General features: G+C 36.5%; 14 protein-coding genes across 14 annotated transcripts; 9 read left to right on the top strand and 5 right to left on the bottom strand. All coding sequences in view use genetic code 12, as the record gives it.

Annotated features, from left to right (window-relative positions):
• Positions 1–37: 37 nt before the first annotated feature.
• Positions 38–1,904, top strand: SPAPADRAFT_151512 (aminodeoxychorismate lyase; the record flags this gene model as incomplete). Its single annotated transcript, XM_007374879.1, has 1 exon — positions 38–1,904. The coding sequence occupies one exon, from the start codon at positions 59–61 to the stop codon at positions 881–883; it is 825 nt and encodes a 274-aa protein (XP_007374941.1).
• On the bottom strand, positions 42–1,827 carry SER2 (phosphoserine phosphatase; the record flags this gene model as incomplete). The annotated part of the gene is made up of 1 exon (XM_007374880.1): positions 42–1,827. One exon carries the CDS (start codon positions 1,811–1,813, stop codon positions 896–898), a length of 918 nt encoding a protein of 305 aa, XP_007374942.1.
• A 38-nt stretch (positions 1,905–1,942) lies between the features above and the next one.
• Positions 1,943–3,172, bottom strand: PDR17 (Pdr17p; the record flags this gene model as incomplete). The annotated part of the gene is made up of 1 exon (XM_007374878.1): positions 1,943–3,172. One exon carries the CDS (start codon positions 2,694–2,696, stop codon positions 2,007–2,009), a length of 690 nt encoding a protein of 229 aa, XP_007374940.1.
• Positions 3,173–3,319: 147 nt separating this feature from the next.
• On the bottom strand, positions 3,320–5,030 carry SPAPADRAFT_60779 (uncharacterized protein; the record flags this gene model as incomplete). Its single annotated transcript, XM_007374877.1, has 1 exon — positions 3,320–5,030. The coding sequence occupies one exon, from the start codon at positions 4,632–4,634 to the stop codon at positions 3,678–3,680; it is 957 nt and encodes a 318-aa protein (XP_007374939.1).
• Positions 5,031–5,519: 489 nt separating this feature from the next.
• On the top strand, positions 5,520–7,497 carry SPAPADRAFT_151502 (uncharacterized protein; the record flags this gene model as incomplete). The annotated part of the gene is made up of 2 exons (XM_007374876.1): positions 5,520–5,978; positions 6,018–7,497. The coding sequence occupies 2 exons, from the start codon at positions 5,555–5,557 to the stop codon at positions 7,031–7,033; spliced, it is 1,440 nt and encodes a 479-aa protein (XP_007374938.1).
• A 494-nt stretch (positions 7,498–7,991) lies between these two features.
• Positions 7,992–9,497, top strand: ALD5 (aldehyde dehydrogenase (NAD(P)(+)); the record flags this gene model as incomplete). Its single annotated transcript, XM_007374875.1, has 1 exon — positions 7,992–9,497. One exon carries the CDS (start codon positions 7,992–7,994, stop codon positions 9,495–9,497), a length of 1,506 nt encoding a protein of 501 aa, XP_007374937.1.
• A 565-nt stretch (positions 9,498–10,062) lies between these two features.
• SUR2 (sphingosine hydroxylase) lies at positions 10,063–11,396 on the top strand (the record flags this gene model as incomplete). Its single annotated transcript, XM_007374874.1, has 1 exon — positions 10,063–11,396. The coding sequence occupies one exon, from the start codon at positions 10,266–10,268 to the stop codon at positions 11,241–11,243; it is 978 nt and encodes a 325-aa protein (XP_007374936.1).
• A 52-nt stretch (positions 11,397–11,448) lies between these two features.
• On the top strand, positions 11,449–13,444 carry SPAPADRAFT_151493 (TRAPP complex core subunit; the record flags this gene model as incomplete). The annotated part of the gene is made up of 2 exons (XM_007374872.1): positions 11,449–11,543; positions 11,603–13,444. 2 exons carry the CDS (start codon positions 11,490–11,492, stop codon positions 12,122–12,124), a joined length of 576 nt encoding a protein of 191 aa, XP_007374934.1.
• Positions 11,462–13,444, bottom strand: EBP7 (Ebp7p; the record flags this gene model as incomplete). Its single annotated transcript, XM_007374873.1, has 2 exons — positions 11,462–11,543; positions 11,603–13,444. The coding sequence occupies one exon, from the start codon at positions 13,338–13,340 to the stop codon at positions 12,156–12,158; it is 1,185 nt and encodes a 394-aa protein (XP_007374935.1).
• Positions 13,445–13,576: 132 nt separating this feature from the next.
• On the top strand, positions 13,577–15,917 carry SPAPADRAFT_60774 (uncharacterized protein; the record flags this gene model as incomplete). Its single annotated transcript, XM_007374871.1, has 1 exon — positions 13,577–15,917. A coding segment is annotated over one exon (403 nt), but the record flags the coding sequence as incomplete, so codon positions are not given.
• A 746-nt stretch (positions 15,918–16,663) lies between these two features.
• Positions 16,664–18,718, top strand: SCT2 (bifunctional glycerol-3-phosphate/glycerone-phosphate O-acyltransferase; the record flags this gene model as incomplete). The annotated part of the gene is made up of 1 exon (XM_007374870.1): positions 16,664–18,718. One exon carries the CDS (start codon positions 16,664–16,666, stop codon positions 18,716–18,718), a length of 2,055 nt encoding a protein of 684 aa, XP_007374932.1.
• Positions 18,719–19,159: 441 nt separating this feature from the next.
• On the top strand, positions 19,160–19,635 carry SPAPADRAFT_60773 (uncharacterized protein; the record flags this gene model as incomplete). The annotated part of the gene is made up of 1 exon (XM_007374869.1): positions 19,160–19,635. The coding sequence occupies one exon, from the start codon at positions 19,222–19,224 to the stop codon at positions 19,489–19,491; it is 270 nt and encodes an 89-aa protein (XP_007374931.1).
• A 361-nt stretch (positions 19,636–19,996) lies between these two features.
• On the bottom strand, positions 19,997–22,305 carry SPAPADRAFT_60771 (uncharacterized protein; the record flags this gene model as incomplete). Its single annotated transcript, XM_007374867.1, has 1 exon — positions 19,997–22,305. The coding sequence occupies one exon, from the start codon at positions 21,500–21,502 to the stop codon at positions 20,873–20,875; it is 630 nt and encodes a 209-aa protein (XP_007374929.1).
• Positions 20,054–20,575, top strand: SPAPADRAFT_137676 (uncharacterized protein; the record flags this gene model as incomplete). Its single annotated transcript, XM_007374868.1, has 1 exon — positions 20,054–20,575. One exon carries the CDS (start codon positions 20,054–20,056, stop codon positions 20,573–20,575), a length of 522 nt encoding a protein of 173 aa, XP_007374930.1.
• Positions 22,306–22,620: the final 315 nt, after the last annotated feature.

The following is a 22,620-nucleotide window of genomic DNA, read 5'->3' as shown; positions in this document are numbered from 1 at the left end:
AATTCAATATCAAAACTGTTCCATTCTTCTCCAACCCACAGTAGGAGACGCACACACAATGTCACCACTGTTCGGCAATGGCAAGCTAATCAATCAGATTCATAAACATTACATAGAAACAAACTTTCCCGCAGAAAACCCTCATAGTTTTCAAATACTTTCCACAATAAGATATGATCCAAAGTTAACAGAACACCCACCACAAACATATCAAGACGTCAGTCCAGACAACTTCTTCTTGCTTCCTGAACACGTCGAAAGATTAAAATTCACATTGAACTATTTCCATCTTCAATTTAAAACAACAATTCATTTTGAAATTACCAAAGAGCACCTCGTCCAAAACATAGTCCAAGTTATGAAAAATGACGCCAAATCAGTCAACAAACCTTACAAGATTCGAGGATTGTTTGATCTTGATGGAAAGGCAACCATCGAAGTTCATGATACTCCAGCACGCGAGAATCTATTGGATGGATTGACACAAGAACAACCGAGCTACGACGTGTACCTTGACACTCAAGCTACTTTGATATCTCCATTCACGTCATTCAAAACTACAAAGAGAGAAGTTTACAGCCAAGCCAGAAACAGACGTTTACCAGGTTTGAATCCAGGCAAGGAAGAGGTTTTATTGTACAACACACAGAATCATGTCATGGAAGGCTCTATAACCAACGTTGCCATCAAGCGAGTCTCCGATGGGAAGTGGATAACACCTTTGTTAAGTTCAGGCTGTCTCTGTGGAGTCACTCGACACTTTCTATTACGTAAGGGCTTCATTGAAGAAGATGTTATTAATCTTGAAATGCTAGTGCCAGGGATGGAAATTTTGTTATTCAATGGAATAATGGGTGTAGTAAAAGGGGTTATTCTAGGATAATCTATATACACACTATTTAAGCAACTGGTTAATTTCCTCATCGGTATAGCCCAATATATACAAAACATCTTGTAAGCTATCAGTATTCAAACAAGCAGGAGCTTCCAATTGAACCTTTGGTTTGGCGTTCCAGGCAATTCCAAACCCACCAGTTCTCATCATTTTCAAATCGTTAGCACCATCACCGACAGCAACAGCATCCTTGGGGTCAATACCATGTTTACCGGCGATTTCCAAGAGTAATTCGGCTTTCCTGTCTCCATTGACAATAGTGCCGATTGTAGTACCATCCAATCTTTTGTGCTCGTCCACACCCAAAGTGTTAGCATAGGCGTAATCCAATCCTAATTCTCCTTTGACGTACTCGGCCAATGGAATAAATCCACCAGACAAGACAGCCATGGTGACTCCTAACCTTTTCAATGCCTTGGTCAATTCACGCACACCTTTAGTAATGACAATCTTTTCCTTCAACTCCTCCCAGAGGTTAGTAGCATCAATGCCCTTCAACAATGCCACACGTTCAGCCAAACTCTGATTAAAGTCCAACTCCCCGTTCATAGCCCTAGTGGTGATTTCGGCAACCTTATCTTCGATATCGGCGTACGCTGCGATTAACTCAATGACTTCTTGGTAAATCAAGGTTGAATCCATGTCAAACACAAAGAGTTTCTTGTTTTGACGAGTGGCACTAGGTTGGATGATTATATCGTATGGTCGGCCTGTGCTTGATGAAAACGTCTTAATGGTAGATCTAGCTTTGTTGAGGTCAGATATGTCAAAGTAGAAATCATGGGCACGTGGTGAAAGTCTCTTATCGGTGTATGATTCAATTGACAATTGGTCAATTAACAATGTATGGGTAATTTCATCAAGAACAACTTGAGAAAGGGTATGGAAATGCGATATTACCGTGAGTGTAGTAGACATGGTGTTTGAATAGTGGACTAACAAGAGTCAAATTTAGAGTTTTGAAAATTTTCTAAATTGAGTCACACCAGTCAGAAAAGATACGAGAAGGAAAAAAGAAAAAAAAAAAAGAAACTTTTATGACTGCAAAAAATTTCATATCCTATTTGAAACCTATAAACCCTAATTCCTACCAAAAATGCAAGTAATAAAGCTATACCATAGACTCTTCCATCCTTAAATCATACTCGCTTAATCCAATCTTTGATCCTAACTTCTTGAAATTCTTCATGTAATTCTCATGCTTCTTGTCCCCGATTTCATTCATCTTGGGCCAATAGACATCATGAATATATTCAAAGTCTAAAATCCCATTAAACTCCTTAGATAACTGTTCCTTAGGAACAAAGTTTTCAAAAGGTTGATCGTAGATGGTTTTCAGTCTGGTGTATGGATCAATAAATGGACCGACAACTTTGAAAAACGTATATCCAATCCAAGGAATATTAGTGAATAATCCACGACCTAATCTTTCCGGATAGTGATTTTGTAAAATATGCAAAACTTGTTTGGAAATAGACAACGAAGGGAACTTGGAAGAAAGATTCATATGTGCTGGTGCTGCTTGGAAATCAATCAATAATGCTAAGCCATCTTGTCCCGGTGGCATATATTGAATAACACGTTCCAACATAAACACTAAATGCTGGACCTGTTTCATGCTTGCAGATGTGTTTTGATACCCATTCCTCAAATATAAACATGGTCTGTTATCATTATCATACCCGACAATTAATTGCTTACCGGTTTCATTTTCGTGGGCTACTTTGTCAGCGGTAATGAGTTTAGCGGGATCGGTGTGGTCTGGTATATTCACGACACCAAAGGTTCTTCTCCATACCATGGTTTCTTCTATTCTCTTTATAGCGGCATCCACTTTCCACTTGGTGGCTCTCAAGTACCGAAGGAAACATTCTTTGGTCAACCAGGCTAATTCTTCGTCTAAAATAGGGTGGGTTTTTGCGTCGTGCAGGTCGTCAACTGGGATCTCCTTGGTTATATATTCTTCAAAGTGTGACAATACCTGATTGTATTTATCCCATTGCTCATCAGTGAGATCGAAAACGGGAGGTTTTACTGGGTTGACTGGTTTTTCAAATGGGGTGTGACATTTAATGTAACCTTTTTTAGTAGTGGTACTACTGGTAGTTTGTGTAGTAACAGAAGTGGCATTTGAAGCTATGGACACCGAGTCAGTGAAACATTGGCTACTGTCACTCAGCTCTTCAGTTTCTCTTCTTTTTAAGAAGTTCATTACCATTGTTTCTATATGTGTTTGTTCTTAAAATTGAAAGAAACGGTTACTTTTTTAATTTTTTTTTACCCGCTGGTAGAGTCCACCGTTCTTAAATCGTTTTTCTTTTTTTCGTTTTTTTTTTCTTCTTCTTCTTCTCCGTGCTGTGTTTTTTTCTCTTGGCCCGAAAACGCAATTTGAACGCGTAGGCAATATCTACCACATTTCAGCAATACCACCCCATTTGGAAATCTACTACCAAGATGTCGGTGCAGATCACTAATAAATCTTCATTCCAAGAAGCTCCGTTTACAGAGGACTACATAACAACGTTGATTACCGACAATGTTGCCCTCCCTTCCAAACAACTAATTGCCAAAATCGGAGAAGTATTGTCTCACAAATCATCAAAACATAAATTCATAGTGCAATACACAAATGTTTCAAATGTCAATTCGGATTTAAGCATCGAGTCCAATTTTGCCTCGGTGTGGGACTTAACTAAAGATGGATGCATTACTGCGAAAGTCACTAACGAAGACTCGGATATTATAATATTAGTTACTATATACTGGTTATATGTATGAAATTCTAAGACAACATATTCAAAAGCATTTCTAATTCCTCGTTAAATACCAACATCGGTTCAGTGTTTGCGCTGATAGTTTCAAGATGTTTCTGTAATGACTCAAGAATTGGCTTGATTTCTTCATCTTTGTCAGGATTGAACAGAGATGAGGATGTACCGGATGTTGCTAAATTTAGATCAACATCAGGTTTAATTTCTTCATCCAATCCCAATTCTTCCCGTTGTGTATACATTTGATGTCGCAATTTAGCCTCTTTTCCGTTGGTAGCTCTTGTCAACTCGGACAAGTATTTCTTATCCAGTTCATATATCATCTTAGTTTCATGGTAATACTTTTCCAAATCCTGTAATTGTTTGAGTTCAGCCAGCAAACACGTTTCCAAGAATTGTTTCCTTTCCAACACCTTATCATAGTTAAACACATCCTTGATTGTGCCTTTATTATTGGGGAACATGGTGCTAGGTAAAGGAACTTTGGTTACTCGTAATCTAGATTTAAACGATTCGAGATTACTAGGATTGAGCCATGCGTTGGTAAGGATTTTGTTAGCTAGCTTCATCTTCTCGTTCATATTCCCTTCGGAATCAAGACTTCCTAATCTTTCTAATGTTTTGGAAAGGGCTAGGTTCAAGATGTTGTCAAAAGATTTGGCATTGACATCATCCAAGGGTTGCCAGAACTTGTCGATAAATTTCCCAGTTATTCGTTTGGTATTGTTTGACATTTTGAATTCCGATGGATCTATGATGGTTAACTTGTCAACATCTATATTACGTTTCTTTCTTGGTGGTTCATTGGGTGACTCTTGATCTGACTCTTGTTGTTTGTTTGCTTCCCCGGTTTTATCCAGCTGCCGATTATGCGGTGGAGCTTCTGGTTGCTCTGTTGGTCTATTCTCTTTTCCTTCTGTCGGTTGCTCTCTACTTTCTTCTTCTATTGGAGTATCCTCCAAATCCATTTTTTGGTTTTGTTGTATTTCTAGTTCAGTTGCCCCAGGAATGTTTTCTGTATCCAGTTCTTGTAATTGCTTTGCGTCTTGTTCTAAGTCAGCTTGTTTTATTTTGGATATGTCATCAGTAACTTCGACAACTTCGGTAGTTGCAACTCCTAGTTCTTTCCGGATAGTCTCGCTTTCTTCGGTCGGTATTTCTGACAGGACTACTTCTGGATCGTTTATGTTTGGGGTTTCAGTTGAAGGGTCCTGTTGTGAAGTAGGTATTTCTGAGGAATCATCCACATTTGACGGTATATACTCACTAGTTTCAATTTGTAACCCCTCTGACACAGATTCACTTGTCACCGTATTTGTATTACTTTCGTCAATGCTACTCATGTTGTTAGCTAATTGGCAACAAAGAAATAAATTTACAACTGTTTATATTTTTTTTGTATTTATTTGCGCGCGTTTTGGTTTTGGAATTTGGTTGCTAAACTTTACTACCCTTGTTGCCAAACTGTGTCATGAACTCTATTGTTTGTTGGAAACTTGAGTAATTATTTGCTGGCGATGTCCATTACATAAGTGTGGGGTTGTTTGAGATAGTATTATCGTTGAAAAGAAGGGTTGAGATGGTGTTTCTTCTTCTTCTTCCAATTTTCCTAAAAATTGGCAGGAAAACTAGAAACTTAATAAACTTCTAAGAAACATCACTAACTATTGCAAATAACATAAAATAAAACATATTAATCTAATATACAATCAAATGAACTTTTCTCCTAAGCATACAATGTTGTTTTAGCCATTATTGTCCATCAGTGCTACCTATCTCCTTTAGATCTCCTCCACTTATATCTGCATACCAAATCCATCGCTAAAAAAAAAAAAAAGTTTAAATATGATCTTACTCCAGTCACAATAAAAACCACCACCCACACACAATGGCCAAATCCGCCTGGTTTCGTGGTCCAGTATGTGGTACCGACAACTGTCGATCACGACTATATAGATCCACTGATGGGTTAACCATCTGTCAGTTTGGGCATGTTCTTGAAGGTGCAGTGGAATTCAACGATGATCAAGACCAAGCTATCGTGTCCACCCGAAGAATAAATGCTGCTGTGACCATGGATTCCCGTGGTTCATATGCTAGTAGTCAACCTTTGGGAATGTCACAGTCTCAAATTTCGACTCAACGTGAAAGTGAACGATTATTTGGAAATGAAGCTGTGGTGTTGTATTATCGATGTTTGCAATTGTTACTAAAACATGAATTGAATGTTTTTGTCGGGTTGTTTTGCTCGGAAAGTACAATGAAAGATTTGACTTGTTTGGTTAAAAAGAACTGGATAGATGTGTTGGAGAGTGTTCATCATCATGAAAAGGAAAATGATCACAAGGAAGAGGATGTTCACGATGAAGAAACCGAGTTAAAAGATATGCATATTGACACACTAGATATAATAGTGATAATTTACGTATCTGCACTACAATTACGAGCGTATCTGATATACACCACTGATATTTTAGAGAATATTTTCACTAATCAAATACCGTATGCCCGTACTTTACATTTAATTCCTAAGGAAATGTTGGATAAATTACCTACCGTATTTCATAACAGATTACAACCATATGCCCTCCCAACAAGAAATCAAATCTACAAGAAAATTAAGAATACATTAAATCGAATTATGAGCAAATCGGAGTTTGTCATGCCCATAAGTTTCTATTTCCCATTGATATTCAGAACATACTCGGAAACGTTATTACTACCCAATGCACCAGATCTATTCTTGATCATGTATAAATTACTCCAAAAACTCGACATCACCCAATTGGAAATCAAGTACAAGTCGAAAACACAGACATATATGCAAAGCATTCCCGAGGTATACCTTTCGATGCTAATGATATTTATCACAAAACTTTCATTTTATAACAAGACAAACAACTTCCTGTTGAGGGATTGGTTAACACAGTTAAATAATCATCCAGCGGGAAGTGATACTAATTTTGTTCAAGATTCCAATGTATTAGACTGGTCTGATTCGAAAGTTGAAAATTATTGTGATTGGATTTATGATTGTGTCATTCCCAAGAAACATAAATTGAATGAAGCAAATCAACAGAAATTAACCACTTTAGAGAAGAGGTTGTTTCTGATTTTCAAGTTGGATAATGATGATCTAAGTAATAGTCAGCAAAATGGAAGTAAACCGTCTGAAGCCAATGCAGACTTGCATGACATCGTAACTAAACTTGCCTCGACTGCCTCGGAAAACTTGTCAAACGAAGACTTTACTCAACTTGACGAAACATTATTCCTGATATTTTCCCATTTTTTGGGCTTAGATAAAGACGATTTAATCAGGTGTTACGATACGATTACTAATGATTTAAGAAAAAAAACAAAATAAGTATTATTTAGCAATATGCTTCTCGGGATTATGAATTGCCGTTGATAACCGGCGTTAAAGCCTCCAGGCTGCCCCCAACATTTCAAAATGTGACACAAAAATATTTTTTTTCTATAATCCGGACTTTAGAACTACAAGGCACATTTTTTAAGCAGTTCTGCTTTCGAAGATAATTAATCTTGCATCGGCGGTAATGAGACAACTTTTAGCATATCCAAGGGGGGAGGGAGGGTGTTCGCCTCATGGGTATAACTTGGAATCTGGTACAAAAGTACTAAAGAGGCAGTGCTAAACCTGATATGATACCCGTGAAAACCGCGATCTGAAAAAAAAAGATCATGTAGAGAGCCTTACGCAATCGGTGGGGCATTTGCGTGGGGCAAAATCATGCACGAACAAACGATCACCACTCGGTATTTAGTAATTGTAAATCTAGAATTAATACACGATTTGATGGACATTATGTTAATTAACGGCTAGTATGCGAGACTCTGTAAGCGAGACTACGAAGGGGGGTTACGACCCGGAGTTTGCCTATGCGGATATATGAACAATTATTCCGCCATTATGAACAATACACATGAATTAGACCGATTTTAAACGTGGTAGAAAAAAAAACAATTCCGGATATTGGAACCATCTATAATGCTGAGTAATTTTTTTTTAGGGAGTTTCTTTTTCAATTTCTGAGGGGGGTGACCTCATGACAATGGAAAAAATTTAGATTTTTCCCCACAGAATTACAGTATTTTCGAGGCCTGAGCAACCAATTGCCGTAAAGAAACATGGCCGAATTTTTATTATTTAATGTGTGATTATTGATATGCTTGTTGGGTAAAAAGTGGAGTAAAAACTATATTAACCCCCTTTTCCAATTAGTATATAAACCCTTGGAATTTCCCCAGAAATTGATTTTCAGATTTCCCATTTTATTACTATCAATTCATATCTCTACAACATGAGCAAATCTCAATTACCTTTAACTGTTAAGCTTACTTTACCAACCGGTGTCACTTACGAACAACCAGTCGGGTTATTCATCAATAACGAATTCGTCTACCCAAAGCAAAAGAAGACATTTGAAGTTGTGTCTCCATCCACCGAAGAAGTGATTACTGAAGTTTACGAAGCTCTCCAAGAAGATGTTGAAACTGCTGTTGTTGCTGCTGAAGAAGCATACAAGTCCAGCTGGTCCACTGGTCCTCCAACCGTCAGAATGAGTGTCTTATTGAAATTGGCTGATTTGATTGAAGCTGATGCTGAAATTATTGCTGCCATTGAATCATACGACAATGGTAAGTCTTTGCAAAATGCCCGTGGAGATGTCGCTTTGACTGCTGCTTACTTCAGATCTTGTGCTGGTTGGGCTGACAAGTTTATGGGTACTGTTATCGAAACTGGTGACACCCATTTCAACTACACTAGAAGAGAACCAATTGGTGTCTGTGGGCAAATTATTCCATGGAACTTCCCATTATTGATGGCTTCTTGGAAGTTGGGTCCAGTTATCGCTACTGGTTGTACTACTGTTTTGAAGACTGCTGAATCTACCCCATTATCTGCTTTATATTTGGCTACTTTGTTGGTTAAGGCTGGTTTACCAAAGGGTGCCGTCAACATTATCAGTGGTTTCGGTCCAACTGCCGGTTCTGCCATTGCTTCTCATCCAAGAATTAATAAGGTTGCCTTCACTGGTTCCACCGCTACTGGTAGAATTATCATGAAGGCTGCTGCTGATTCCAACTTGAAGAAGGTCACTTTGGAATTAGGTGGTAAGTCTCCAAATATCGTTTTCAATGATGCTGACTTGGATCAAACTATTGGTCATTTGATTACTGCTATTTTCTACAATTCTGGTGAAGTTTGTTGTGCAGGATCTCGTGTTTTGATCCAATCTGGTATCTACGACGAAGTTGTTAAGAAGTTCAAGGTTGCTGCTGAATCTGTCAAAACTGGTAATCCATTTGAAGAATCTACATTTATGGGTGCCCAAGCTTCTGAAATTCAATTATCTAAGATTTTAAAGTATATTGAATTGGGTAAGAAGCAAGGTGCCACTGTTGTTACTGGTGGTGAAAGATGTGCCGGTAAGGGTTACTTTGTCAAGCCAACCATTTTTGCTGATGTTCACAGAGATATGGATATTGTTAAGGATGAAATTTTCGGTCCTGTTGTTACATTGATCAAGTTTGACACTGTTGATGAAGCCGTTGCCTTGGCTAACGATACCGAATATGGTTTAGCTGCTGGTATTCATTCCACTGATGTCAATAAGGTATTAAGTGTTTCTTCTAGAATTAAGGCTGGTACTATCTGGGTTAACACTTATAACGATTTCCACCCAATGGTTCCATTTGGAGGTTACGGTGCCTCTGGTATTGGTAGAGAAATGGGTGAAGAAGTTTTCCACGAATACACTCAAGTCAAGGCTGTCAGACTTCACATTAACAAGCCAACTGTTTAGTTATTATTTTCCATATATATATATATTTGAATGAAAGTTTTCTAGAAAGAAGATTTTGCAGTCGTAAGCAACAAAAAAAAAGTAAGTTCCGATTCGGAAAATGGTTCCATTTTGTGCGCAAGGACCTTCGATCATGATAACACTAAGTTTGTCTTGGATGCATAGATTGACTTGAGATCATATGACGTACAGAGATTTACGGAGTTCCAGCTTCCCCTAGATTTCAAATAGTCTAACCGATTTCTTTAAATAGAATACTTTTTCTCACACGTTCCAACGCAATGTTTTCATTTTGATTAATGTAAACACACAATTGAATGCATCTAAAAGCAGTTACACACCATGTGTGCATATTTCAATGCAGAAAAACACCTCACTTGCTTCACATTTAAACTCTAATCTTATGGAGAAATCTCCCCATTTGTTATCTAAAACCAGAATTAGGCGGGTGATTCGTAACTTTATAGAATTTAAACATCAGCCCGAGATCATGTGACGAAAAGAAAACCTTCGCGTCGTTAAAAAAAAAGAAACGAAAAAAAAAGAAAATAGAGTCACCAAAAACTATCACCTGGTGATCTTCCCCTATTAATCTCCGACTATATAGTGATACTTTAGTACAAGACTCCCTTGAATTCTGCCAAAACGTATAATATCACAGTGATAGGTAATACTATAAAGAGGTTCCAACTCCAGTCCACTTTCACTTGAATTAAGTTATTTTCTACCACACCCTCGTTTAAGCCAATTTATAAGCCAACAACAATCATGAGTTTGAGTCCACCAGCAAATTTCTCTAGCATTCTTTCACAACCTAGCTTTCCCAAAAGCAGCTATAATGTAATTCTCCAACCCAGTCTAATTGAGGGAATACCAGATGGGATAGTTGCCTTGATAGCACCTATAGTTGCTTACTGGGTTTATGCATCATTCTTCCATATTATCGACGTTTATGAGTTAGCAGAGAAGTATCGTATTCATCCTAGTGAAGAAGAAGTAGCAAGAAACAAAGTGACATTGCATGAAGTTGTTAGAGATGTGATATTTCAACATTTCATACAAACTATTGTGGGTTACGTGGTGTATAAATTTGATCCACCAAGAACTACTGGTCATGAATTGTTTGCCATGTGGGAAATCAAACAAAAGTATGAGTTTTTACCTAATATCTTGATCTACTACGGATACATGTACGGAACATCGTTGCTCCGTCTAGTTATTGCCATTACTATAATCGACTCGTGGCAATATTGGTTGCATCGTATTATGCACATCAACAAGACTTTATACAGAAGATTCCATTCAAGACATCACAGATTATACGTTCCATATGCATATGGTGCTTTGTATAATGACCCAATAGAAGGATTTTTGTTGGATACTTTAGGAACAGGTATTGCTGCATTAACTACTGGGTTATCACCACGGGAATGCATAGTGTTGTATACTTTTGCAACCATGAAGACTGTGGATGATCATTGTGGATACAGATTGCCCTATGATATTTTCCAAATGATTTTCCCTAATAATTCCGTGTATCATGATATTCATCACCAAATGTGGGGAATCAAGAACAATTTTTCACAACCATTCTTCACATTCTGGGATACCCTTAACAATACCCAATATAAGTTTGTCAATGAATACAAAGAATTGCAAAATCATATAACTTTGACTAAATACAAGGAATTCTTGGAAAAGAAGACCAAGTCAAAGCAAAGCGAAGAAACCAAGAAAGAGGAATAGGCAGATTTGCTTTATTTTTGTATTTTTTTTTAATTTAACCTGTTGGATATACGGAACACTGTAAGGTAGTGGTCCCCCCCCTTAATTTAATCTTAATAATGTGTTTAATTTATAGTGTTTATAAAAAATTAATAGTTAAAGTATTAGACATGGTCAGTATAAAAACGCGAGCAAAACACAAGAATTTTTCTGTTGATTTTTGAATGTACTCTTAACCCACTACAATCCGCCACAAACATAGCAAAGATGTCTAGAAAAGCCGTAGGAGACGACATATGGAAGAACAATGTTGAGAAAATAGTAAGTTGATTCGTTTAGTTTGAATATTTCTTTCTTTGAACTATACTAACACCATACAGAACTCAGAACTATTCACTTTAACATACGGATCCGTGGTTGCCCAACTATGTCGAGATTTCAACAACAACTATCACGAAGTCAACAATCAATTAGACAAAATGGGTTATAATATAGGATTAAGATTGATTGAAGAGTTTCTTGCCAAGACTGGAGTAAGACGATGTCAAACATTTAAAGAAACAAGTGAAGTTATAAGTAAATTAGGATTCAAAATCTTTTTGAACATTCAGCCTACTATTGAAAACTGGTCTGCAGACGGGAAATCATGCTCTTTAATTCTTCCTGAACCTAATCCATTAACTGAGTTCGTTGAATTGCCAATCACAGCTGATGACAAGATTGCCAAGGAATTGTGGTATTCACAAATATTGTGTGGAGTATTGAGAGGAGCATTGCAAATGGTTCAGTTAGATTGTGATGTTCAATTTGTGAAGGATGTTTTAAGAGGTGATGATAGAACAGAACTTAGATTGAAATTAAACAAGATTTTGAAAGACGAAGTTCCTGCTGGGGAAGATTAAGTTATTGCATATACATATTTAAATACTAAGTCTAAGCTAATGCAACACCAAATCTTTGTTTTTCCACTTCTTCCTTGACTGGAGTAGAATCTCCATGATGAGGATAAGTGTTGTAACCAAAGTTGGTTGGAGTATAGAAAGTATCTCTGTCATATTCGTTTAATGGTAAGCCCTTCTTGATTCTTTCTGGCAAGTCAGGGTTGGCAATAAAGTTTCTGCCGAATCCAACCAAAGTTCTGTCGTCTTCAGTGTCCTTTTGGATAGCATTCCAACCTTCTCTGTCGTAGGTGTAGTTACCACCACGGAGAAGAACACCCTTCCAGAGCTTGTGAATGTAATCAAGTTCAATGGCAGTGGTGTGGTCAGCATCAACAAAACGACCATCAACAACACTAATGTATGCTAATCCCTTACCTTGGTCAGCTCTCTTTTGTAATTCACTAACAATATAAGAGTAATCAGCTTCAGAAGTTTCATTAACTCCAGGAACTTGGAAAGTGTTGACTGGAGAAAGACGAACAGCCAATTTACTTGGATCAACAATAGTGGATAAGTGGTCAATAACTTCCAAAAGTAATCTAGCTCTGTTTTCAATGCTACCACCGTATTTATCAGTTCTCTTGTTGACACCTGGGTGAATGAATTGTTCAAACAAGTAACCGTTAGCACCGTGTAATTCTAAGAAGTCAAACCCGGCCTCGTCAGCTAATTTAGCAGCATTGGCAAATTGGTTGTAAACAAGATCCTTGATATCTTCTTCAGTCAAGGCTTTAATTGGATTACCAGCTTCAATAGCATCCTTTTCAGCTTGTTCATGTTCATAGTTTTCACTTGGACCAGTCAATGGCAATCCATGAGCTTTCAAGAGTTGAGCACTACCAACTCTACCTAAAGCCCACATTTGCAAAGAAATAGCACCTCCTTGTTCATGAACAGAATCGGTGATTTGTTTCCAAGCTTTAGATTGGGTTTCATTCCAAATACCTGGAACAAGAGGGTAAATACCCTGGTTAAGAGAAACCAAAGTAGCTTCAGTGACAAGTAGCCCTCCTGTGGCTGCTCTTTCAGTGTAGTATTGCTTCATCAAGTCAGTTGGAACATGATTGGCAGCTCTGTTTCTTGTGGTTGGCAAGTGTGCAATTCTGTGCTTTAAAGTGGTTTGGCCGACTTTAATAGATTTGAACACTTTAGATGCTTGTAAGATTCCAGAAGACATTTGGTGATTGATTGATTTGTATGTGATGCTAAACAAGAATTGAATAACAACATCACGGGCTCATCAGGTGGTATTTATAGGGCCTCGTTGCGATCGGAACGGTAAGTTTGCCTCAACGGATCTTCTAGAAAATAAAACAATGAAAAAATATTTTATCGCATGCACCTTGCTTACAAATTATTTACTAATTCCAAACTTCGCTTGCAATGCATAGTAGCATCTAGAAGGTAGAGTAGATGTCTTTTCGCGGCTGATCTAAAAACACAGTCGGCCGAAACTAACACAATGTCCGAAACTAGTATTCATGAGGTTTACGGATTGATCTGCTTGTTTTCCGACCCGCTGGTGTTGACATCATACCCGCGGTGCTATTTCCTAAAGAGGTATTAAACCCCGAAAATCCAATGATTACTTAATATACGGAGTACATATAATACGCCACGCAGCAATCATCCACAGTCATCCAAACTTAGTCATCTGATGCTGGCTTAGTTAATTTTTCTAATCAATAACAGATCCAGTTTTGAGAAGGTTATATTTTATGTTGACATACCAACCGTGGCTTGCATGTTCTTGCCGCAGAAATGAGTCAGATTTAGAAACTAAAGACGCGAAGGAAGGTCCCAAAGTTTTATACTTGTGCATCTAAAACAGAGCTTTGTTAATGCAATGCAATAAGAAGTCGTGCATTTACATTCACAAGATTTGTTTCATCATTTCTTGGACCCAGCTAGAACTAAGCTTGTTGCTGACGAGCAGAACATGCACCCCCCTCATTGACAATTCTTTGTTTAGTTCTTGTTTGATAAATAAAGATACCAAACCAAAACTACTAAAACAAAAAGTTATCACAAACAAGAACTAGTTAACTTATACAATCAATCATGTTTAAATTAATCTGGCTATTAGATATCTTGTGATTACTCTTGGTTATATGTAGCTATACACTTACACCATTCTTGGAGGTGGATTCTGACTTTTCCATAATAACAATCCATGATATGGTAGGTTTTGGTATTTACCCACAATATGTTATAGGTGATTCTTATTATCATACAATGCACTCTATAGAACTCCTGAGAAGTTTTATAGGACCTTTGATACTTGCTAGTTTATGCAAATGTATTTTGTCATTGACTTCGTCTATTCCAATTATCAATGATAACCCATGGGATGAAAATGAACTATCATTTTTAGTACTGCTATTACTTGGGGCTGGTAATGTATTACTGTGGACATATCTTAGAAATACATTGATTCGAGTTACTGGCAAGAGAAAAACCGGAGTTTGGTTTTCGATTTTAATAATTTCTCAACATATAATATTTAAATGCACACGAACACTTCCTTTATCTTTTGCTTCGCCATTTGTGAATTATTCATACGCCAAGATTATTATGGGTGATTTATCAGGACTAGTTTGGTTGGCATTTGCAGCAACTGTTTTTCGTTACAAGTTAATGATGCTTGCTTTAATCATAGCTGTGCTACCACCATACCTCCTAAAAGATAGAAGTGTAATTAAAAAATTGAAATATGTGGTATCAGACACAGTTATTGGAGGCTTAACTTCATATATTATTGATTCTTATTTCTGGCTCACGCCAGCCTTGCCTCAACTTGAATCGTTTTGGTTTGATTTAAACTCTATCAACATAAAGAAACTTTCCTCTGGATTTATTATCAAGTTGATTGGTCTTATTCTAGTATGCCTACTGGTCCATTATTGTTTTCTAGATCTTTCCAACTGCGAAAATACAAGAAAAGATAAATACTTATCAATTCTATTAGTATGTGCTTGGTGCTACCTGTTTCTATTAATATTTCAAACCAGTAAATCACTGGATTTTGATTATACTTTGTTGATCGAGATGGCACAAATTGCAAATCGCATAAGCAACCGAACGTTTACCAAACTATCAGGAATTATCTGGCTGGTTTACTTTCTGCTCCAATACGCATTGACAATATTTTCATTACAAAATGTTTACTTTGCCAGTTTTTTTCCCTCTCCAAATTCAGTGTTGGGTTTAAAGGAGTACAACCTAAAAGTTAAATTAAAGAATTTGATTGAATTTGTATGTCAGTACCTAATTCCAATAACACCATATTTATTCTATTCCTTGCATACTAGATATGTTTTAACTAGTTATATTTCCAAGTATAGACCTATCCAGCAAAGGGTATATACCTTGCTAGATATAATATTGACGGTAGTTGAGAAAATATCCGGAAGAGGGACCCTTTGACTTGGTTTGCTTTAAAAGAGCATACTTATATGGGCTTTGTTTATAAAACTTAATTCTTTATAATGTTGAACTACTTCTACACACTTTTACTACCAACTACTTCATATTTAAATAAAAATTTTTTTGCAGAATATAATTATACGACAAAAATATTGTGTAACCCCCACTAGCATACGAGTTGTAAAAGTTCCAAGAATTCTTAGCAATCTTTTATATTTCTGATTTTTCTTGTATACAGATCTTTTACCAAGAGATTTTTCACTACAATGATTATTATTTAAATAATATTTACATATGCTTATAGGCGCTTTGATGCATGATTGAACTTCAACAATAATAAAAAATAGAAAAAAAAATAGTTCCTGGAACAATCCCCAAGAAAGATAGTAACCAAGCAGTATCCAGAACTTGGGTGCAAAATTCTTCTTAATTTATCTGATTAGGTACCCCTGATCTAGAAAGATAAAACTTAAATTAAGACTAGTTAGCTTTTATCACCCTATCTTGTCACTCATAAATTATTAAGTTGCATCAGTAAACGCAAAAAAACACTTTGGAAATTGTGCATGGAGATCTTCGATTGGTGGGGTGATAAAGTCCGCATCCAAAATGAAAAAAATGGTACACTAGATATAGAGTTAGGATATCAATATCAAGAAAAACTAATGCTCAATGGTCTTACGATTTTCTTATCGATAAACTTCAATAAACTTTCCGTTGGATTTTTGTATTATAAGCCCTGGAGATTAAACTTGTATATGGTGTTATAAAAAGTATTCCCACTTTTTCACTAAGACAACTTCTTTATTTCGCACCTAATTTTTTTTTTTTATTTCTCAATTTGGGTAATTCTGTTCTCCGCAATTCCATAACAAGTGGAGTAGTTCCTTTTTAATGATAAGCTTTTTTGTTGGCTAATTTCTTTGGCAATATCATTGCATGCCCCGCGACAACCAGGTTTCTTATTGTTGTTGTTAATCGGTTAAATTAAAATTATTTAAGTGACTTACATGCCAGAGCCCAACAAATTGTTCTTTGCTTTTTCTACATCTCAACAGTCTTTTACATATTAAAATGACCTCAATAATAGAAAGTATTAATGAATCATTCCGGTACTTAATATATGACCTTGTGCTTCAATTCTTTAATTTATTGGTACATACATTTTTCAGAGATGTTAAGACAAGAGGAACATTCCACATCCCACCGCATGGGCCTGTCATTTTCGTAATTGCCCCTCATCACAATCAATATATCGATGGACTTTTAGTAATGTCACAAGTAAAAGCCCATTCCGGAAGACATATTGCATTTTTAATTGCTGGAAAATCCTACAGGATGAATATTGTGGGACACGGTGCCAGATTGGTAAGTGCAATTCCAGTGGAAAGGGCTCAGGATCTATTGAAAAAGGGAACGGGTAAGATATATTTGGATACATCGGATAAGACCGGTCATTCATTGATTGGAGAGGATACGAAATTTTCAAGTGAATGTGAGCCTCGTGGGTTAATTGGATTATACAATTCTCTTGGCAATTGTCAAATAGACAAGGTTATTGATGATACCCATTTAGTACTTAAAGACCCATTCTTTTCTTCCAGAAATGAAATTCAGACCAAGATTGATATTGCTTTGAAGCAGGGTACTCCATATAAAATCGCCCCACACATAGATAATCATCATGTATTTAATCATGTTTTCCATCATTTAGCCCAGGGTAAAGTTTTAGGGATTTTCCCTGAAGGTGGTTCTCATGATCGTCCAGACTTGTTACCTTTAAAACCCGGTGTGGCTATTATGGCATTAGGTGCAGTTTCTGAACAAATCAAATCAAACAAGCAAGTTACTCCTATCAATGTAATTCCAGTTGGATTGAACTATTTCCATGCTCATAGATTTAGATCTAGAGTTGTGATTGAATTTGGAAGACCGATTGTTGTAGATGAGAAAATGGGTCATGAATATGATACTGATAGGTTTCAGGCCGTGGACAAACTTCTTGAGACGATTACAGCCAAGTTGAAAGAAGTAACCACTACTTCAGAAGACTATGATACGCTTATGGTTCTTCAAGCAATTAGAAGATTACATACTTCCTCAAATAGGGAATACATTCCCCTTCCAATGGTTGTGGAAATGAATCGAAGATTAAGTCGAAGTTATGAGAAATATAAGGATGAACCAGATGTAATCGAGCTTCGTGATCTGGTGACTGATTATAATAATCTTCTTATGAGATATGGATTACATGATCATCACATTGAAACATTACATCAATCTAATTTCTTCAGAACCTTCATAATATTCTTAAGAAGATTCTCCACATTCTGTATTTATATGGGGTTAAGTTTACCCGGGATGGTTTTGTTCAGTCCAGTATTTATTACTGCCATTAGAATATCTCGCGAGAAACAAAAACAAGCCCTTGCTGCTTCACTGGTGAAGATCAGGGCTCGTGATGTTATAAGTACTTGGAAATGTTTAGTTGCAATGGTTCTTGCTCCAGCCTTATACATTTTTTATTCAATTATTGGTACTGTTTACATCGTTAGGAATAACATTCTTCCTCATATTAGTGTGGGATGGATTTTCTTTAGCTGTTACTGTTTAGCATTGATGACTACCTACGCATCACTCAGGGTTGGTGAAATTGGTGTTGATTACTATAAATCTCTTCGTCCATTACTTGTATCCATGATCTCACGAAAGAAGGATCGAATTCAAATTGCTGAATTGAAATTACAAAGAGAAAGGTTAGCCATTAAGGTTAATGATTTTTGTATGAAATATAATCCTCTGATTTTTGCTGATTACAACCGATTATATGGACCAGATGGATTTGAAGACCATTACCAGTATCAAAGTGACAGTGAAATTGAGGAAAAGAGAAAATTGATCAGACGCAATTCAAGTATAAGTTTAGATTTCGATAATATGGGAAGTATTCCAATTTTCTCACTGGAAGATTTAGAAAGAATCTATGATGATGATAAAAAGAACTACCTGACTGAGAGTTCAATGGATGAAGCTGACACTGTCAGTGATGATTTAAATATGGCGACCGGTATTGCTAATGGCGATAGTAATGTTAGATTAAGGAAAACATTGTTTCACGAGGATGGCTAGGTTTGATGTCTTTTATTTTTTTTTTTTTAATATATATCAAAACAAAATGTGTTCGTAATTCGGGAGAATATCACATGTCGGGTTCTCTTGTTTACGTGTCGTAGTTATCCATGAAAAACAAGAAGGATCGGGCGGGATGTTGTTTGTGTAAGTTCGCGATTGTTTGTTTGTTTTTACATAAACAAAGTGCCACCCCCCGCAGTGCGCTTAAATTGGACATCAAGAACAATCAAAATTTAAATTCGAGTTAATAGATGCAAAAAAAGCGAGAACAATGTATTTTTTAGCAATTGAAGCCAATTCCCGCAACAGGAAAAGACTATTAGCATAAACCTGCTTTGTTTCCTTTTTCAGTAAAGCAAGACCCAGTTTGGGCGTTTGAAGTAAGAGCCTATAAAAATTGACAACTATCCCCACATAAAATATCATGATTTTTTTTAAAAATTTTCCTCGAACAACACTTTTACTTAACAATGTTGTGGGTGGTGTTCTTGTTTATAACCATGGTGTTGGGAACGCCAGTACCTGCTAATATCAAACTCAAAGCAACGCTAACTTCTCAAGGAACACAATCTACTAAAACTTTTTCCGTTATTCTCCCCACGTATACCCCAAGAGCACCGATTGTCGTTAAGAAAAAGGACATGGATCCAATTTTAATTTCGTTTAACAATAAACAAGAGATTTTAGATGCCCAAAACATTATGAAGGAAACCAAATGGGTTCACGGTCATAAAGTTAATCATAAATCCCATGCTAACGAGGGTTTGTAATGGTGAAAAAAAAAATATTCCGTTGGTTTTTATTTATTATCTAATTTATGATGAGTTTTTTATGAAGATGTTGTACTATTTAATATGTGGTTTTTTTTTTTTGTATAAAAATTAGCTGGGCTAATATACGCTTGATGTTTACGTAACATAACCGTATGTTGTAGAAATACTTTTAGAAATAGTGCTGGTAATACCACTATAGAACAAAAAGTGCATTCTTATCACATCACCCCTATAAGCTCTAGTACAAAATTCCTTTCATATATATATATATATATGCGTATAAGGCTAGTAACATCCCTGTTTTGAGTTAGTTAGTTGACACGGATTTGTATGAGTGAAGGGTGAAATTGAGTACCTGTATATAACAAATCCGTGAATCATTTTATAGTTTCTTTTTTTTTGTGGTTTGCCACTTTCCAAGATAGTGGAGTCATAGTGTGCGCTTTTTGTTCCATACCACATTTTCTTATACAACATCTTACAAATACTTGTTCTTTTTCTCAACTATTTCTTGTTTTAACTTAATATTACTATTCCAACTTATAGATTATCACGCACGATGAAGGTCACTATCAGATTATCTACAGAAATATCGTATACCATTACTATACCCGATAATGCCACTGTGGAAGACCTCAAGAATTCAGCCAAAGTCGGATGTCCCGTAACATCCACCTTACCACCAGATTTTAAACTTATTTACAACGGAGAAAAATTACAACCACATTACCAACCATTACTGGCATTTGGGATAACAACCAATGATGTCACTGTTATTCTTATGAGTAATGTGAGCGATACCCCACCAGTGTTATCTCCCCTGAGCTCACAAACCGAAAAGATAACAACTTCACCAACAATCAAAAAGACAAAAAAGAAGAATAAATGTTCATTCAAGTCATGTTCCAATGCTCCTTTGAGAATGGTTGGGACTTGTAGTCATTGTCAAGGTAAATTTTGTGCTAAACACCGGTTATTGGAAGATCATTTGTGCACCGGTTTGCAATTTTGTAAAGACGACGCCCATCAAAAGAATGCTATGAAGTTGCAAAGTGAGAGTACCATTGCTAGTAGAGTCTAAGCTAGATAACCCTTGTGCCATGTGTTGACAAGTAGGGATTGGCAATTTTGTGTGCGCCTGCTTACGCGAACAATCAGCGGTTGTGATCCACCGGCCCTCGCCAGCACTTGCCATCACATTTTTTTTTTATTTGACCTTCAGGAACTGATTATGCATCAGCTTGAATTTTATTATGTTGTTACTGTTTGAGCTTGCACCGGTGCCTTTTTTTAATTTGATGTCTTCCTTTTTTTTATAGTTAAGTTTAGTTTAGTTTTATTTTGATAGAGATGATAATATATAATGTATGTGTGGAGTTTATTGTAATAAATTGTCTAAAACGTCCTTATATTTACCGTTAGTGACATTGTTAGCCTTGTTTAAGATTGCTTCAGCATCTTTGTATAAAGATTCTTGTTCTTCACTGTCGACATCGTACAAGTTACCCAATGAGATCATGGCTTCGGCAATATCAACCCAGGTTTCAGGTTCTTCTTTATCTTCAGCTTGAGTCAAATACTTTAATGCCCTGGCAATAAGTTCTTGTGCTGCAACTTGAGCTTCTTCTTGGGTCAACCCGTGTAATTCTTCTTCGTCTTTATAATCGTCATCATAGGATAAACTAGTAAATACGGAAGAAGGAATTTCTGCTTCTTGTAAATAGGATTGTCCTAATCTTCTACAAATTTCCCTCCTCAAATGAGCAAGTTCATCTTTCTTGTCAGGCTTTGCTTCCAAATGTTTATCAACATTTTCAAGGAATGTATGAGTATGGTCTCTCCACCATTGGTTGTACATATCATCATCACGAATAGCAAATAAGGGATGTTCAAATGGTAATTCAACTTCATCAATCTCATCCTCTTCTTGGTCTTCATCTAACCCTTCAAGAGTATCTTTACCGAAGTTGTCTACGATATCTAAGAAATCATCCAAGGCAGTCAACATATCTAAGTTATCTTCATCAAACAATTCGTACTGCTTCAATTCTTCTGCTTTCTCTTCTGCCTTTTCATAAACTTTTAAGGCATCATCTAAGATTTTACTCAATTTTTCATCGCCTTTCTTTTCTTTAGATTCAAGAGTCAAAGGAGCAACTCTAACCAAAGTCAATTCGTTCAACAAGATTCTACTCTTGGCAAGCAATAACCCAATACTGTCTTTATGCTTTTCCAATCCATCTTCTACTCTTTCCAAGGCAGCTTTAAAATATTCATCCAACTTGTCATTATCTTCGGTATGGAACTTGGCCAATTCATTTAAACTTAATCCATAAATGACATAAAAGTAATCAGGGATCACATCATTAGGTTCGGCATTTCTTAAAATACGATCACATTCATGAATGACTCCATTGATGACCAATTCTGAGTCTTTGGCCGAAGAAGCGAATGTCTTGTATAATGCTCGCAATTGGGCGAAATCATCGTTGGGATCAACTTCTTCGTTTAATTGGATTGTTAACTCATTGTCAAGTTGTGGTGATTCCGATTTGGCAGGAGCCTCTACAACTGCTTCAACTTTCTGCTTCTTTGCCTTTGCAGCCTTTCCAAGTCCTAATGTTCTTTTGGCCATTGTTTGGGATTATGTGTACTTGATGTAGGTGATGAGGATGAGCTTAGACTGGGCTGAAAAAAAAATGAGCTGATATGAAAATCTGGAGGTAAACAAAAGCTAGTACAGAACTTTGAAAAAAGTCACAAATTTATTTCAATCGCAAGAACACGGACAGAAGAAGGGATCCAGACATATAAATACCAGAGTGTACTTAATATGTAGACCACGGGGCATACGATAGGGGGGTGAAATCAAGGGATGTTCCTACATACGATATAACTGGGGTCGTGCGGAACCTGAAAAAAAAATAATTAAGGACCAACTGGTGGAAATGCATTGTGCGGCTAAGAATTGAAGCTTGCCCCGCTGGAACGTACAAATTAAATATTACATCAACATGGTAAAAGTATAATAAAATACATCTACCGAATCTCTCCAATATTCTTTATGATTTTAGGAATTCATAAACCAACATTTTTCTACGGTTATTTTTTTTTTATTTTATTTTG

Source organism: Spathaspora passalidarum, assembly GCF_000223485.1.
Source record: "Spathaspora passalidarum NRRL Y-27907 unplaced genomic scaffold SPAPAscaffold_3, whole genome shotgun sequence".
Taxonomy (NCBI): domain Eukaryota; kingdom Fungi; phylum Ascomycota; class Pichiomycetes; order Serinales; family Debaryomycetaceae; genus Spathaspora; species Spathaspora passalidarum.
Note: the sequence above shows the minus strand (reverse complement) of the source record. Positions and strands in the feature narration are given on the sequence as shown.